The sequence below is a fragment of the Lepisma saccharinum genome, chromosome 9 (assembly GCF_977018435.1).
Source record: "Lepisma saccharinum chromosome 9, izLepSacc3.1, whole genome shotgun sequence".
Lineage (NCBI taxonomy): Eukaryota > Metazoa > Arthropoda > Insecta > Zygentoma > Lepismatidae > Lepisma > Lepisma saccharinum.
In genome coordinates, this window is record NC_139237.1 from 29,645,733 (window position 1) to 29,660,568 (window position 14,836).

At 37.1% G+C, this 14,836-nt stretch overlaps 1 protein-coding gene across 1 annotated transcript in view; it reads left to right on the forward strand.

The window, feature by feature from the left end:
- The window catches only part of LOC145992600 (pickpocket protein 19-like), an 829,803-nt gene that overhangs the window by 749,402 nt on the left and 65,565 nt on the right, over nucleotides 1-14,836 (forward strand). Inside the window, exon 8 of the mRNA XM_083128954.1 lies at nucleotides 3,048-3,148. Coding sequence (XP_082985080.1) covers nucleotides 3,048-3,148 — 101 coding nt within the window. The remainder of the gene's footprint in view (nucleotides 1-3,047; nucleotides 3,149-14,836) is intronic.

The window sequence follows — 14,836 nt, forward strand, 5'->3', positions numbered from 1 at the left end:
AAAAAAATCTACAATTGCGAGACACGGCGAGAGACAGAACAAAAAGAAAAGTAGGTCAACAGGCGCGTTAAGAGTACGAAGAAACATGCTGAAAATTTGCAAGGGGTCAGAAAATATCTTAGAAAGTGTTGCCCGTGCATTTTTTCTCCTTTTAGGTTATTTAAGACCGTAAAAGGTCGTAAAATCAAAAGTAGGTCAAAGGGTGTTTCCAGCTCCTACCATTTCACATACTACAAAATTAGGTCAAAGTATGTCTATGTTTTCTAACTCGTGAAAGAAAGCGAATAGATCAAGTTATATCCCATAAGACCGTAAAAGGTCAAAAAAAAATCGTAGACTAAAACAATCCTTGTAGGTTTACTTAGCCCGTAAAAGGTCATAAAAAAATTATAGATGCATTTTGACCAAGAAAATGGAAAACGACCAAAAAGATGACGCAGAAAAAGTCAAAATATACTACTGATCTGTTTGTCCCTGAAAGCATGGGTAAAACGGATCACTCACGGTGCAATATTGATCAGTGTAATAATAAATATAATAACGTAAAAGGACTCCATAACATAATAATCAAGCAAGTGCTGGATTAAAGTGGTAGGACGTAACATATGCCGCACACAAATTGTTCTCTCTCAACAGGATTTACACAGCGCAAGTGATACAATTTTCCGCAGGACTGACACTGAATCCAGTTACCAATTGCTATCGGTGGCCGCATTGGCTCAGTCGATAACGCGTCTGACTACCATGCTAAAGGTCCTGGGTTCGATCCCCGGCCGGTTCAAATCTGGGAACTTTTGTAACGATGGAAGCGGCCCCGGTGCCCACCAAGCGTCGAATAACATGGGTACCTGGGGGAAACCCAGGGGGGTAAAGGCGGTCAGGGGCGTGATGCTGATCCACTCACGACCGGATCAAGAAAGTGTGGGGCGTTACCTCCACACCCCCTATACGCCTTCATGGCGTGGTACTATGCACAGGGGAGTACTTTACTTTTTTTTACTTGCCTTCGGAATTTCCTGCTTTCTTCTTAGCTTTGGATGTAGATATCATTGTTGCGTTTTGTTTTGTAGCTATATATTACTGCAATGTGAATGTGTTGTGGTCAAGTGACGTGCAATGGTGGTGGGCTTGCTGCCTCTCTCCACGCTTTGTTGAAAATCCTCGAACAAAAACTTAGTAATTGTATTGGTATGATGTTGGTGTATCCACTTCGTTGCATACTGGTTATAATATGATATCGGTTGTTTTAAAGAAACGACATCAAGATGTTGCAATGTGTGGATGGTTTGAGAATGAAGCAATAACAATTCAATGTTATTCTCTTCGCATACATCTGCAATTTGAAGGCGTCGCGTTAGAAAAGATACTGTAAAATAACACTATCTTAAATGCTCTAAAAGAGGAAGATCAGTTTTGACCCATTTTGGGTGATCCGTAATGCTCCAATTTGCTTACTTTTCAAATATTCAAATGAAAAAGAACAATTTGAGTTAGCCATACCAAATAATAACACAATACAAGGACACATCCTACCTTTTTACATGTGAAATAATGGAATACTTGCATCACTACATTGTAAAACGAAATGTTACAAAATGTCGCAGAACTTTTACAATTTCTACTTTTTTCGAAAAGTCTTTAACAACATGCTTAGCAACAATCCCTTCTCACAAACGTGCGAAACTCCCAGAGTGAACAGAGGTAGTTCGCGTGTAAGAAGAAAGATGACAGCGTGATATGCTGTTTTTTTGTACGTTTTTAACTGCAACAGTATTTGAGTTAAGTTCCGATAACCTTATATCCATCCGAAATTATCTGGTCTACTGTACTTTTAAAAGTAGATAACATTTTGTATGCCATCTATTGTTTTAGCTGTCCAACGCTTAAGATGGCATCTTATTTCAATTTTGAATTGACAGTTATGGTTATTTTGCAACAAGCTATGAAATACATGGTAGATCTTGAAGATCCGGGCAGTACATCCAAATGATCCAGTACTGGATGATTGAATAAAAAATATCAAGAGTTATGAAGAAAAGAGAAATCCAATAACAGAGTTCAAATATTTTGTGCAACAATTTCTTACTTGCAAAAATCTATAGCTCTGATATAACGGTTCTTCTCTTCTAAAATATCGTTTTTTAAAATGGCAAATTTGATTTTAGACTAAATTTCAGCTATTTGCATTTGAAATAGTAAAACGAAACATGCAAGATGTAACACGGAGCTTGCAATATACTACAAACACTTTTCTACCCCATTATGTCTATGATTTTTTAGCTGTGTTATTCATATAATTGGTTGGAACTGTCTGCAAAGGTCAAATATTTCCTGAAATCATAGAACTACGAGGCGCGTTTCAAAAGAATGGGCAAATTTATTGAGAAAAAATTACTGACAACAGTTATCGAGTCTAACTTGATAACATTAATTGTTTTATTGGCGACCCAGCAATATCATTTTTCGGTAGTCAAGTTTTGGTTTTCGTGTGCTTTTGGGCTTGTTTGAATGGCTGTACAATTGCACAATCCCGCCAGTTGGGAAGAATAGTCTGCTATTCGATGTCTTAATGCCAAAAGTCATAATGCCTCCACAATTCACCAATGATTTTCAGAAGAAGTGGTCTGAATGTGGTGTTCGCACCCACCAAAGACGAAAATGTTCAAGCAAACATTATTTGCACGAACTGGGATGTGGTGGATTTCATGGTCGTGGGGGAAAACAATAACAATGCATAACGCTTGTAGGGATTACAATTTTTTTTAACAATTGTCAGACAACAATTCAATATTATTATAATTATTATTATTATTATTAATTTGACGCTTTGATATGGAGTGTCCGAACTGCCGTTTCTTTCGAGTTATACAGGAGAAACTAAGTGGCTCCACTTTTCGTGGCTGATAAGCTTCCCAGCAAGAGCTCCAGTCTATTTACAATGTTGCTCTCATTTATCAAATAATAAATATGATGGAACATTCAAACATTTCCGTTTCCAGTTTATACTTTTATTCCTATTGCTCAATTGTTGATCCGTTACATTTCAGGGTTGAAACCAAAGGACACAGGAACGTACATGTTGAACTTGTGAACATTAAGCAGACTTCATATAGATCGGAATCACTGGTCGAATTCAAGGACATGTTCGGTATGTAGCCTTACTTCTTTTGTTCCCGTTAGTAGCAATTATTGAACATATTAACAAATTTGATTTAATATGTTGAACGAAGTAGTGGTTTGAACAGGTAGATAATATTATTTTTTTTAAATACGATGTTATTACGAAACTGTATTTTCAAATACGAAACAACACGTTGATATTCTGGTTATGAAGCAGTAAAGGCAACCTTGCATGTGAAAATTCTAAAGTTGTGGTACACTATCAGTTAAGTTGCATACAGGAAATATGACAAATCGGTAGTGTCCATAAGTAATGAGAAATTCTAGTATTTCCATCTTTGCATCTATATGTATATTTCGTATGCTTAATAACTATTTTGCAAATAATTGAACAGTAAATATTTTTCTTGGAGGAAAAAATTTGGGTAATTTTAAGATTCGCAGAATTTCTACTTCGTAAGTTAAATAAAATATATTTGTATGTGGATTTATGTACTTTCTCTCTCTCTCTCTCTCTCTCTCTTTCTTTCTCTCTCTCTCTCTCTCTCTCTCTCTCTCATTCTTTTTCTCTTTCTATATTTTTGCCACTGATTCAGTATTTCATGTGTATATATGTATAAGTCCATATTAATATTAGTAATTGTAATGCAATGAATGTATGCAATAATGTGTTATACCAAGATAGAATTAAGTGGCTCATAAATCTACATAGTCTGAGCTATCGAAAGAAGGCATAATACATACTTTAACCAATGCAAATTGCTTTCAATAGCTGTCAGAATTCAAGAAGAATTAGGTATAGCAAATTATTCTGATCCTTACACTTGGCATCGGTATGTTTCCAACTATCGAAATAACTATCCCAAAATTTGTCCTTGTTCTCTTTGTCGAAGGTACCTAAATTTGAAATTCAACTTCTGAAATGGATGTATTCATAAAACAATTCCTCGTGCATTGTGCAAAGTTAAATATACGTATGTCTGAATAGAAACATTTACATAGATATTAGAAATAAGTTTTTTCTTCAATTTGCAAGTTTTATTTGCCTTAGCAAGGTTTCAACGAAGGGGTGAATAACACTAAAGTTTGGGGTTGCATAATTTGCATAAAGATTCCTATAAATACATAAATATTTCTGATTGTCAGGTGTGGATAGTAGAAGACTTTGACACCTTCATTTGATAAATTGTTAGTGGGATATAAGTGTGATTTCGATGTACCAATTTCCATGCTTGTACACAATTACCCTTTCCATTAATATTTAATGTTTTGTATTTCCTTTACAACACATTCCCTCATCAATAAAAGTGAAAAAGTTCAAAAACATAAATATTTTTTTTAAAGTACCTTGGACAAGATGGCGCCGAAGCCTGATGCACGCGCATTTAGTGCTCCGAAATTTCAACTGTTTTCCGGTTGCTTGGGTGCTGTTGTGCTTGTTTTACTTGTGATGTGGACTCGAAGTACTGCAAGAGAAGAAATGCTGGACAACTGCAAGTGTGTGGAGGACTGGTCGCTTAGTTACAGGCGATTTTCTTTCTCGGCCAAGAGCTCTGATCGAAGTCTCGTGTGGACAGCTTCTGGAAGCCGCAAGAACAACGCTTCCCGTTCCCGCCAGCCGCATGGCTCGACCCAGCACTGCCTCTTGGTTGCGGCGTTCTCCCTCCTGCTGGCAGGCGACATTCATGTGAACCCTGGTCCCCAGGCGGTTTCCCGTGAACAATGTGGTTTCCGTATATACTACCAAAATGTGCAAAGTCTAACCAAAAAGTTATCGACTTTGGAAATGTTCTGTAGTGAATTTCACGAATACGACGTGATTGGTTTCAGTGAAGTGTGGTTTAATGAAACGATCGGCGATAGTGAAATACCCCTGAAGGACTTTCAGGTATTCCGCAACGATAGAGGTTCACGTGGAGGAGGAGTAATGTTACTGCTAAACAACAAGTGGCCCTGCATCAGACGTCTGGATCTGGAAACGTCATGCGAATTAATATGGACTCAGGTAAATATAGGCTCACAAAAACTTTTAATCAGCTGTTTATATAGACCCCCAAAATCTTGAACTGCAACCTTGTCAGCATTATTAGATTCTGTACTGAATGATATGAAGGAAACGGACATCATTCTTATGGGCGATTTCAACCTTCACATAAAATGGTCATCGTCGAACTCTGGCCTCTGCACAGACAATGATGACAGGTGGTTTTTTGATCTTTATATCAAAGCGATTTTACTTCATCACTTTGTAGACTTCCCTACAAGACGCACAGAAACTCTCGGCCTGTTGCTGTCTTCGTACACAAAGGTCAAGGCCACTCCCGGTGAGCAATTCATCGCCTCGGACCACACCCCCATCCATGCCGAAATCCGAGTCCCTGGAAAAGCCCCCAGGCCCTCCCCCTCCTCCAGACCTGTCTACAACTGGAAAAGAGTCAACTGGGAGCAGCTTTCTCTTGTCACCAGCCTTGTACCGTGGACAATGATGGACCCCCTCCCAGCGGAAGAAGCATTGAATTTCCTCGTGGACTTTGTGCAAGCCATAATTTAAGATCACGTGCCCCTAAGGAAAACAAAAACATCCCGATTCCCATCCTGGTATAGTGAAGAGACAAAAATTACGCTAAAGAACAAAAAGAATGCGTGGATCCTGTGGAAACAAGTCCCAAATGTTTATACACGGAACACTTTTACTCAATTAAGAAAACATACCAAAAACTTAATGCAAAGAGAATATAATAATTACATTCAAACTGTGACGGAAAGTGCTGCTAAAAACCCCAAAATGTTCTGGAAGCTAATTAGCTCACGCCGACAACACGACCGTATTCCCGTTCAAGTCTCCTGGAACGGTAAGTCTGCTACAAAGAAGGAGCGCACATCACTTTTTAACTCGTATTTTCACAGAAACTTTACAAATAATACCGCTACTGCACTGCCAGAAGTCAAGCCCATCACTCCTTCCACACTCTCTCAAATCTCAACTAACTGCAATGAAGTCCACGAATTATTAAAATTTCTTTCATGTTCTAAAGCTAACGCTCCTAATGATATCAATGGCATATTTCTAAAACAATTAGCCCATATTCTATCCAAAGCAATCAGCATAATCTTTAACAAATGTTTTTCCGAGGGTGTATTTCCTCTTGCATGGAAGCAAGCAAATATAGTTCCTATACTGAAACACGGAAACAAAACTCACGTTACTTCTTATCGTCCAATTTCCTTACTTCCTGCACTTCCACTACTAGCCGAAAAAATAATTTCCAATCGTATCCTTGCGCATGCTACTCCGTTCCTCTCTCTCACTCAACACGGTTTTCTCCCTCATGCTTCATGTGACACAAACCTTGCTTGTTTGCTCACCAACGCTGTTAACTGCCTGAGTGCCAAGCAAGACATGGATGTCGTTTACTTAGATTTTTCTAAAGTGTTTTACTCTGTCCCTCATACAAAACTCATCCATAAACTTTCAAACAGATTCAACATACACGGACCTCTTCTTAAATTACTCTCATCTTACTTGCACAATAGAAAGCAAAGGGTTATCATATCTGGTTGCTCTTCGTCATGGCTCCCTGTAGTTTCCGGTGTGTGCCTCAAGGAAGTTCTCTAGGGCCCCTGTGTTTCACTCTTTTCATGGACGATGTTCATGAATATATTTCTCCAGAATGCTCAATTTTATTGTATGCTGAAGACTGTAAGTTATTTAGAAACATCGCTTCAGTTGAAGACACTTGTTCCTTGCAAGACAATCTCACACACATTGAACGCTGGTGCCAAGACTGGAATCTGAAAATAAATCCCGAAAAGTCCGTTTTTATGAGGTTTACCCTCAAATCCAATTTTCCAGCACCATCCTATAGATTATGCAACAAAATCATCCCGTTCGTACAACAGCACAAAGATCTTGGAGTCATTTTCGACAGGAAACTCACTTTCATCCACCACATAGATTACATAACTTCGAGAGCCATGAAAACCCTTGGGCTAATTTACAGATTTACAGATATAACACATGTTTCTGTCCTTGAAACCTACTTCACATCGTGCGTCGTACCTATTCTTGAATATGGTTCCTGTATTTGGTCAATGGCCTGTGATAGCAATATAAAGAGAACAAACAAAGTGGTAAATTTCTTTATCAGAATAGTCAAACATAGATGCCCAGCCCTTGCAAACTTTTCCAAACATGAAATTCTATCCACTCTTCAAATTCACGATCCGTCCCTTCGCCGTCAAGTTTCAGATCTAACATTTCTTTTCGAAATCATGAATGGACAACTTTTCACTAACGAACTCTTGCCACATCTTCACATCCGGATCCCATGTACCAACAGCAAATGCAACAACTTCTTTTACACAAAAGCCTCAAGGCTATCCCTAGAACAAAGGTCATTTCTCTATAGGCTACAAACAAGGTACAATACACTAGTTGATCCTCCAGGCTTCCATCTATCTAAGCAGGCTTTCAGAAATGCGTGCATCAAGCAGCTGAAGAGAAATTAATATTTGTTATACCCTTGTTATTGTTTTATTATTATTGTTAATTTTTATTATTTTTATTGTATTATTCTTGTTACGTATGTGTGCGTGCTTCTCATTTGTTAATTTCTATTTTTCTTGCTGTTGATATCCTGATATAAAATGGATTTTCTCTGTATTCAGGATTTCTCAAATAAATAAATAAATAAATAAATAAATAATTAAATAAATAAACAAATAAATAAATAAATAAATATTTTGTGAATCTAAGGTGAATATAGTACCAGAATTTCAAGTCACATTCTTGAATAATTTCTTTCAAATTAGGTGAATGTATTCACTGGTACTACATTCACCTTAGATTCACAAAAATTGGAGCAAATTATCTGATTGAATTATGTCTTTTAAATGGTTGGTATAATAGGGGAAGGTATTGATGTACGTAATATTTGAAATATCGGAAGCATATAGTTAAATCATGTACAAAATATGTCAGGGGTTATGAAGCAACTAAGAAACAATCCAACTTGCTTTCTTTTACTGAATTTCTTAGTTGTATATTCTCAAGCTGTTTACATTGTATATGGCATAGTAAAATCTTACATTTTTAGATGATTGTTTACAGTAGTGTCTTCCCTGAAATTCTGTTATTGTCTATATTAATTTGAAATGTTATATGAAAATACACGAACGTGATGGCTTCACTTTAATAATAAAGTGTGTTTAGTTTTCTGATAGCTATGATTGAATTCTTTCAGAATGTAAACAGACTCAGACGAAATATATTTCTGCCTTCATGGGAAATGATAATCAAATATACTACAGTAAAAATGTGCTACGATTTAGAGTTAAAGGTTTCTATTTGAGTTGTAGCCACGCAAAAGGTCCAGAATAAAACGATATGCGGTCACTTGGCTTTCAAGGATTGTGCATTCCATAATGAGTTTTCAAAATATGTGGGAACTACAATTAACAAATATGAAAATATTATTCATGCCTTTAAAATGTGTCACTTGATATGCCCCTCTCTGTCTTTCTTTCTATCTCTCTAGCTCTCTTACTCCCTCTCTCTCATTCACCTCCGGAGCAATGTTGTATTAATTATTATACTAATAAATATACATGCTTCTCACTCTATAAATCACACCAGACTTGCTCCACACTTATCCTTGTCTCGAGCAGAGCGTCATTTTTTAATGCAATCTTCCTCAATTCTCAAGCCTTGTAAGTTTATATACTTGCACACATAACAACAAGATTGCAGTACCAATTGAAGGGATTAGAATATTAACAAATGCCAGCCTATTTATAGAGGAACTTTGTGCAATTTTTAAATTATTACAATACAGGTCAAATAACTGCAATTAGTGATTGTGAGAAGATTTTGTATAGGAAGGATTAAAAAGAAGTGTTTCGATGATTTAAATTTCAGTGAACGACTGAGAGCACAAGAGGATAATAATATACAATCTGAAAATTAACATTATTCATATTTTACTCACTGTCTTTGACGACAGGATGTGCTCCTTAATAGGCCTATGTTCATTAAATCAGAATATTCTAAGTATCTTAGTAAAGTAAGTATCTAAAGAGTTATCTTGAATAAGTTGAAGAAAAGTATGCAAAATTTTAAATACGGTCCTGAACTCTAAGATACCATTGCAGTTATATTGTAACATATATGTGCACACACACACACACACTCACACGCACATACACCCACACCCCCTCTCACACACACACACACACACACACACACACACACATATATATATACATACATACATACATACACACACAGACACACATACGTGTAAACGTGGTATTATAAGGACCTAGTGAGTGTACATATGTTGTTGGAACCACTATAATTTGATAAATTAGCATAATCAAGTTCATTTTAAAAAGTCGAGACCATGCATAATATTAGAAATGCAACCGTGGTTTTTGAAAATTATTATTTATGCAGTTCTCCTCACGAAAAAATGGTTACTATTCTTGTTGGAACCTGGTACCAATATCACATGTCTAATTTACGTGTTGTAATTTTAATACAATTGCATCCGTTGTGGATACAAATCAATGTTGCAAAACCCGTCCAATCAATCACAATTCTTGTAGGTCACATGATTTCTTCCTGTATAAGCAGCTACGTGCCATACCAAATTGGGCTAAAAGTTGTGAAACGCGGTTGTCGGCGTCAATTGAGAGGGAGTAGCTTGCACGTATCTGTCTCGATGCAGATAATTAGAAAGGAGAGAAGGGTTTTTCTCCGGGCGGAGTCTAGGAAGGATTAACTGCAGCGTGGTCAGTGGCGTATTTATGTGGTTTTAGCCAAACTGTGGAATTGAGGAAAAAATACACATTTTCCCTAATTGCTGACTTTTAATTTTACTTTGCATACTTTCTTGTATAATTTTATGATTTTACAAATCAAAGAAGGCTTGTGCGGCCTATCGTGTCGGTACGGTGTGAAACGTAGTTCTTGATTGGCTCGCTTCCAAGCGTCACGCAGTAGGCAATAAAGCGTCAAGCGATACGTGTAGTTTGGAAGTGGACCCTCATTAATGAATTCAACTTTTCGAACCGCAGCGACACGACAAGCTGCACGTGTAGCTTATCGGTTACGTGTTGCTCGGAATGGGCCTTTTAATCAATATCGTGCATTATGCATCTTCGTTATGTTGTTTGCGCATGAGCGGTGAAAGTTTTATTTAGATTAAATTGTCCCGTGTTGTATGTCGATTGTTGCCTACCGCTTGTCACTTCGATCTGAAATCTTCTTCAAGGGTAGAGGAAACTTTTGACAGAACCTACAAGCGACACTGGGGTTTCATATCGACAAGAGACACGGATCACTTTAGCCGTTCAAACTAAAGCATTCACTGCATGCACAAACAACAGACGGAGACGTGACGATGCACAAGATAGTATAATCCTGTACGTCTCTTATTTCCCCTTTATAAATAATAAAGAAGTGAGACGTGGTTTATATTATCGGCGCAGTTGAAGTTATTTATCTTTCAGTAGGTATTTAAACTATTTATTGTAAACTTAATATTCATTCAACCATAATATTTGTTAACAAATTTTATCAGTAAATATACTTTCCAAATTTATGTATGTATCACATGGTTCATTCATAACTTATCAAAGCACCTAAGAACAACAACTTAGTTTACTCAACAAAATTAACGATGTTTAATCTCCCCATTAAATTGTAACAGTACGTCCAATTAAATTGTGAAAAGTCAGTACATAACGGCTATATGAGTCAACTGCAACCGCGCCCAAAACCCTCACAGACAGAATGACCCGGAGCAATCTACCCTTAAGATAACAAATTCCTTCTGTAGCACTTTTAAGAAGTCGAAATAACTACATTAACTTTAGGTAAATTACTACAGGCCATGCAGGCCCAAGAAGGGTAATAAACGGAAATACAGTATATTCAGCCTGTGTCCAGTTAGTCCTACGTCTCCCCCAGTCGGCAAGGATCTGCCACGCCAAACTCCTCCCTCACTCAGTGCAGAAGCCTAGCCAATGGCATACTCTAACTTAGTCACATGTATATTGCGCCTTCAATACGTCATCAATGAATTATTGTACACTATGGGCTTACAAAACAAATCCTCCCCCAAAAATACAATTATCCAGCACATAGTGGACTCCTAGTTACACATATCTTCTCAGAATTCACATTTCAAACATACTCTTCATACACAACAAAGATTCAAGCTTTAGAGCGAGATTTCGTAATAGTTATAGGCGTTCGCGAATATCATCCCTCCAACTCCATCGCCTGTAAATATTCAAAAAGAAAAAGAAAACAAACTGGCACCAGTACAAGTTTACAAACATGAACTATTCTTTCTCACTATAATACAGGCAACATACACCAAAATCTACATCGTCTCAAACGCGGGATACAATAAAGAACCCTTTTTACCACCTTCTTGCCTCGAAACACTTCATCCTTGCGATAGGCAACCGCAGGGTGCAGGCAAGGTTAAGACCAACCTCTTCTCAGCCTTTCATATACATTATTATGAAACATCGAGTGACGTTATGAGGTAGGAACATTGCAGCAATGTTCGTAGATTTGTTTCTCTGTGTCCTCTGCGTCTCTGTGTTGATTCAGTGAGATTTTTCTTTGGAATCCCTGCCCGTCAGCATGTCATTGTAAAATACGAGTGTATTTGTTCTAACAGACAGTTATAACTCGTGTACAGTAAAATATATCACATATTCTTTACACTTTATAGCGTATCAATCCCTAAGATTGTATGTTTATTTTATTAAGTCTCTCTGAACGCTTCATGTTGACCAGGGCATTCACTTGTTTTTCTCAGCTGTCTCAAGCCTCTTAGGCATGTTTACAATGCGTTGTGTTGTGCCATGCAAACCTCCTGAGCTTTCAGGAAACAGGTAACACTTCTGGGTTTGGAGTCAGCGGTTTGCATGGTAGCAATTATAATAAACACGATTCGGCGATTCGGCATCGAGGAAGAGCTCGATGGCCAGGGAATATAGAGGGGAGACAAGCTGGGAAGTGACTGGACTTTGGGAATTGAGTTGGTAGAGAGAGGAGGTCAGCAAGACAGGAGGTCGATAGTGGAAGCACGCTTTGGTCAACACTTAGAGAGAAGCTTACAGAGGACTTCGCTATTTTCGATTCAGCTCAGAGACTTCAGTTAGACAGGTAATTATCCTACACCCAGCCATGATACAGGTTCAACGGTTCACAAAATCCAACGAGTTGCCATTGTCTTTTCAGTAGTTTAATTCCTTTGTGTAATTTGTACCTTTCGCATGCCAAGCAATAACTCGTCATGTCAATGACGAGTGGTCTCATCAAGAGGATGAATGATGAGTAGTTTACATCACCCCATCAGTTAACTGGTTCAGATCCCTTCATTCTATAGAATGACACGTGGTGGAGTTGCTTTGGGTCTTTTCATTTTCTTCGGAAATGAAAAGAGTTACACTTAATTGTTAGCCTAGAAATTTCCCCCTATCTCTAGCTTGACACGTGGTGGATTTGCTAGGGCTTCTCATGCATTTTTTTCGGAAATGCGATGAGAAAAAAGTTTGTTAACCAGTTTAGGATTCAACCCCACCCCAAATTTTGACACGTAGTGGAGTGCTAGTTCATTATCCACCCCAAAATTTTGCTCATTTGTTTAGTTTTTCATTATGTCCTTGCCAAAATTAATTTTGAAAATACATAGGGCTTAAAACTTTTGCATTTATGGGGGGAGAAGAATTTATATATGCCATGATAGATGTTTAGTCTAACATGAGGATGAATTTGATTAAATTTATCGACTTCAAGTTTGGGTCGGTAATCAGCGAAATGTAGAATTGCGAAGGAACCTGCGCCCTAGCTCCGTCGCGGTTACCCACGTCGGACTGGCTCTTTGGTATCAGGAGCGTCCGGCATTCCGCGTGGCGGAAGGTTCCATGTCGGATTTTAGGGAGGCCCATTTCATCAAAAATGTGGCCGGCCCAGGGACGTCCGTGGACAATTCCCTATCAATCTGCTCCTGGTAGCTCTGTGGTTCACTCACGAACCCGGTACCATGGCTACAAATTCCACCTGGGAAATTTTTTACCATCCAGAATTTTAAATAAGGAATAAGGAAAAGGCATTTAGATTTGAAGATTTCTTGCATTGACAGTGATTTTAGAATTTTTTTTACATAATCTTGAATACGAAAATTATTACAACGTTGGTTATGAGGATGCAGTAAGCTACAGTGAACAGTAAACGATTCTATCTTTAACATTTTAATTAATTAATAACGTGGATTAAAAGTGGATTTTAAAGTTATTTATGAATGAGGAAAATAAATTAGTGCCACGGAGTTAGAGTTAATCGGCACTATAGTGCATTTTAACGAGTCATAGCACAGAGTATGCTTGTTTGAGTCAATATATTATTATTATTATAATTATTATTAATTGAAATTCCTTAAAAGTTTAATTTAAATTTGGTTCAAAACTGGCCGTAACTTGTAAAGGATTTAGAATGCTTGAACTATGACTGCCAAGACTTTTGCAACGAGGATATTACATTTTTATATATATATAGTTTTGGGAACGAATAAGGCCCCGAGGACCACTCATTTATATTCTTAATGACTGAAGTCTCCTAGCACCTCATGAAGGGAGCTTAGATTAAGGAGATAGTCAAGTTTATACGAGATAGTCACTTGCCTTACGTTACCTTAACTTACGCATACATTGCCTGAAAATTTTTAATTCATGTTAATATGAAAAGAAACGAAACGCCAATTATATTCCTCGACACGCTGTACAATTATGTCCGCTATTACGCCAAGCGTATATAGTTAGAGTGGCGTACCGTGATTTAGGGTATAAACCGCCCGATTAATTAAAAGTTCTATTTGAGAAGTAATAGATGTATAAATAGGCTGCAGTGACGAGAATGAGTCCGTACACAGATATACATATACTTATATGCTTTAAGCAAAGTTAGGCACAGCCAACTTATTTTGAATAACTAGAAGAGAATTAGGAGAGCATCACACGGCGTGGACGTTTCTCACATATTAACGAGATTTTTTTTGTTAGTTTATATTTATATATATTTTTTTTTTCCTGTCCGAAACAATGTTTCGTTTGACAGTTGAATATTTATCCTTAGCACGTTGTAGCTTCGAATGTTAAAAACTTTAAAATGCAGATTGTTTTAAAATCTTAAATATAAATATTGCAAGTTTGCTCCAAGTTACGGCATTTATTAAAGTGAAACAGGTTTAATATATTAAATCCACTCGCGTGACATAATAATAAGTTATAATAAAATAGCACTAATAATATTAACAATTAAAAGCAGACTTATTATTTAATAATGTGCTTTAGGCACAAAAGTTTTTTTTGCAGTATGTAACAATACTAGCTCAGCGAATACATCACTAGAATTTTATAGTTACTCCTCAGAAGAAGGTATATGATTATATTAGCTAAGTTTATTTTAAGCGCCAGTTATGAGAATATTTATATTATATGAATATGTAGACGTCGACGTCAAGATTTTATTGCGCTCCAGTTACAAGTATTTTCCTTCGGATATTGGATAGCTACCGATAATCCTGGAAATCCATTCTGCCATCGCAGAATGATTATGATTAAACCACAACGGTTTTAGTTTAAAGCTTTGCCACAATAATATGCTAAGCATATTTTAGAATGAGTAGAGAGAATT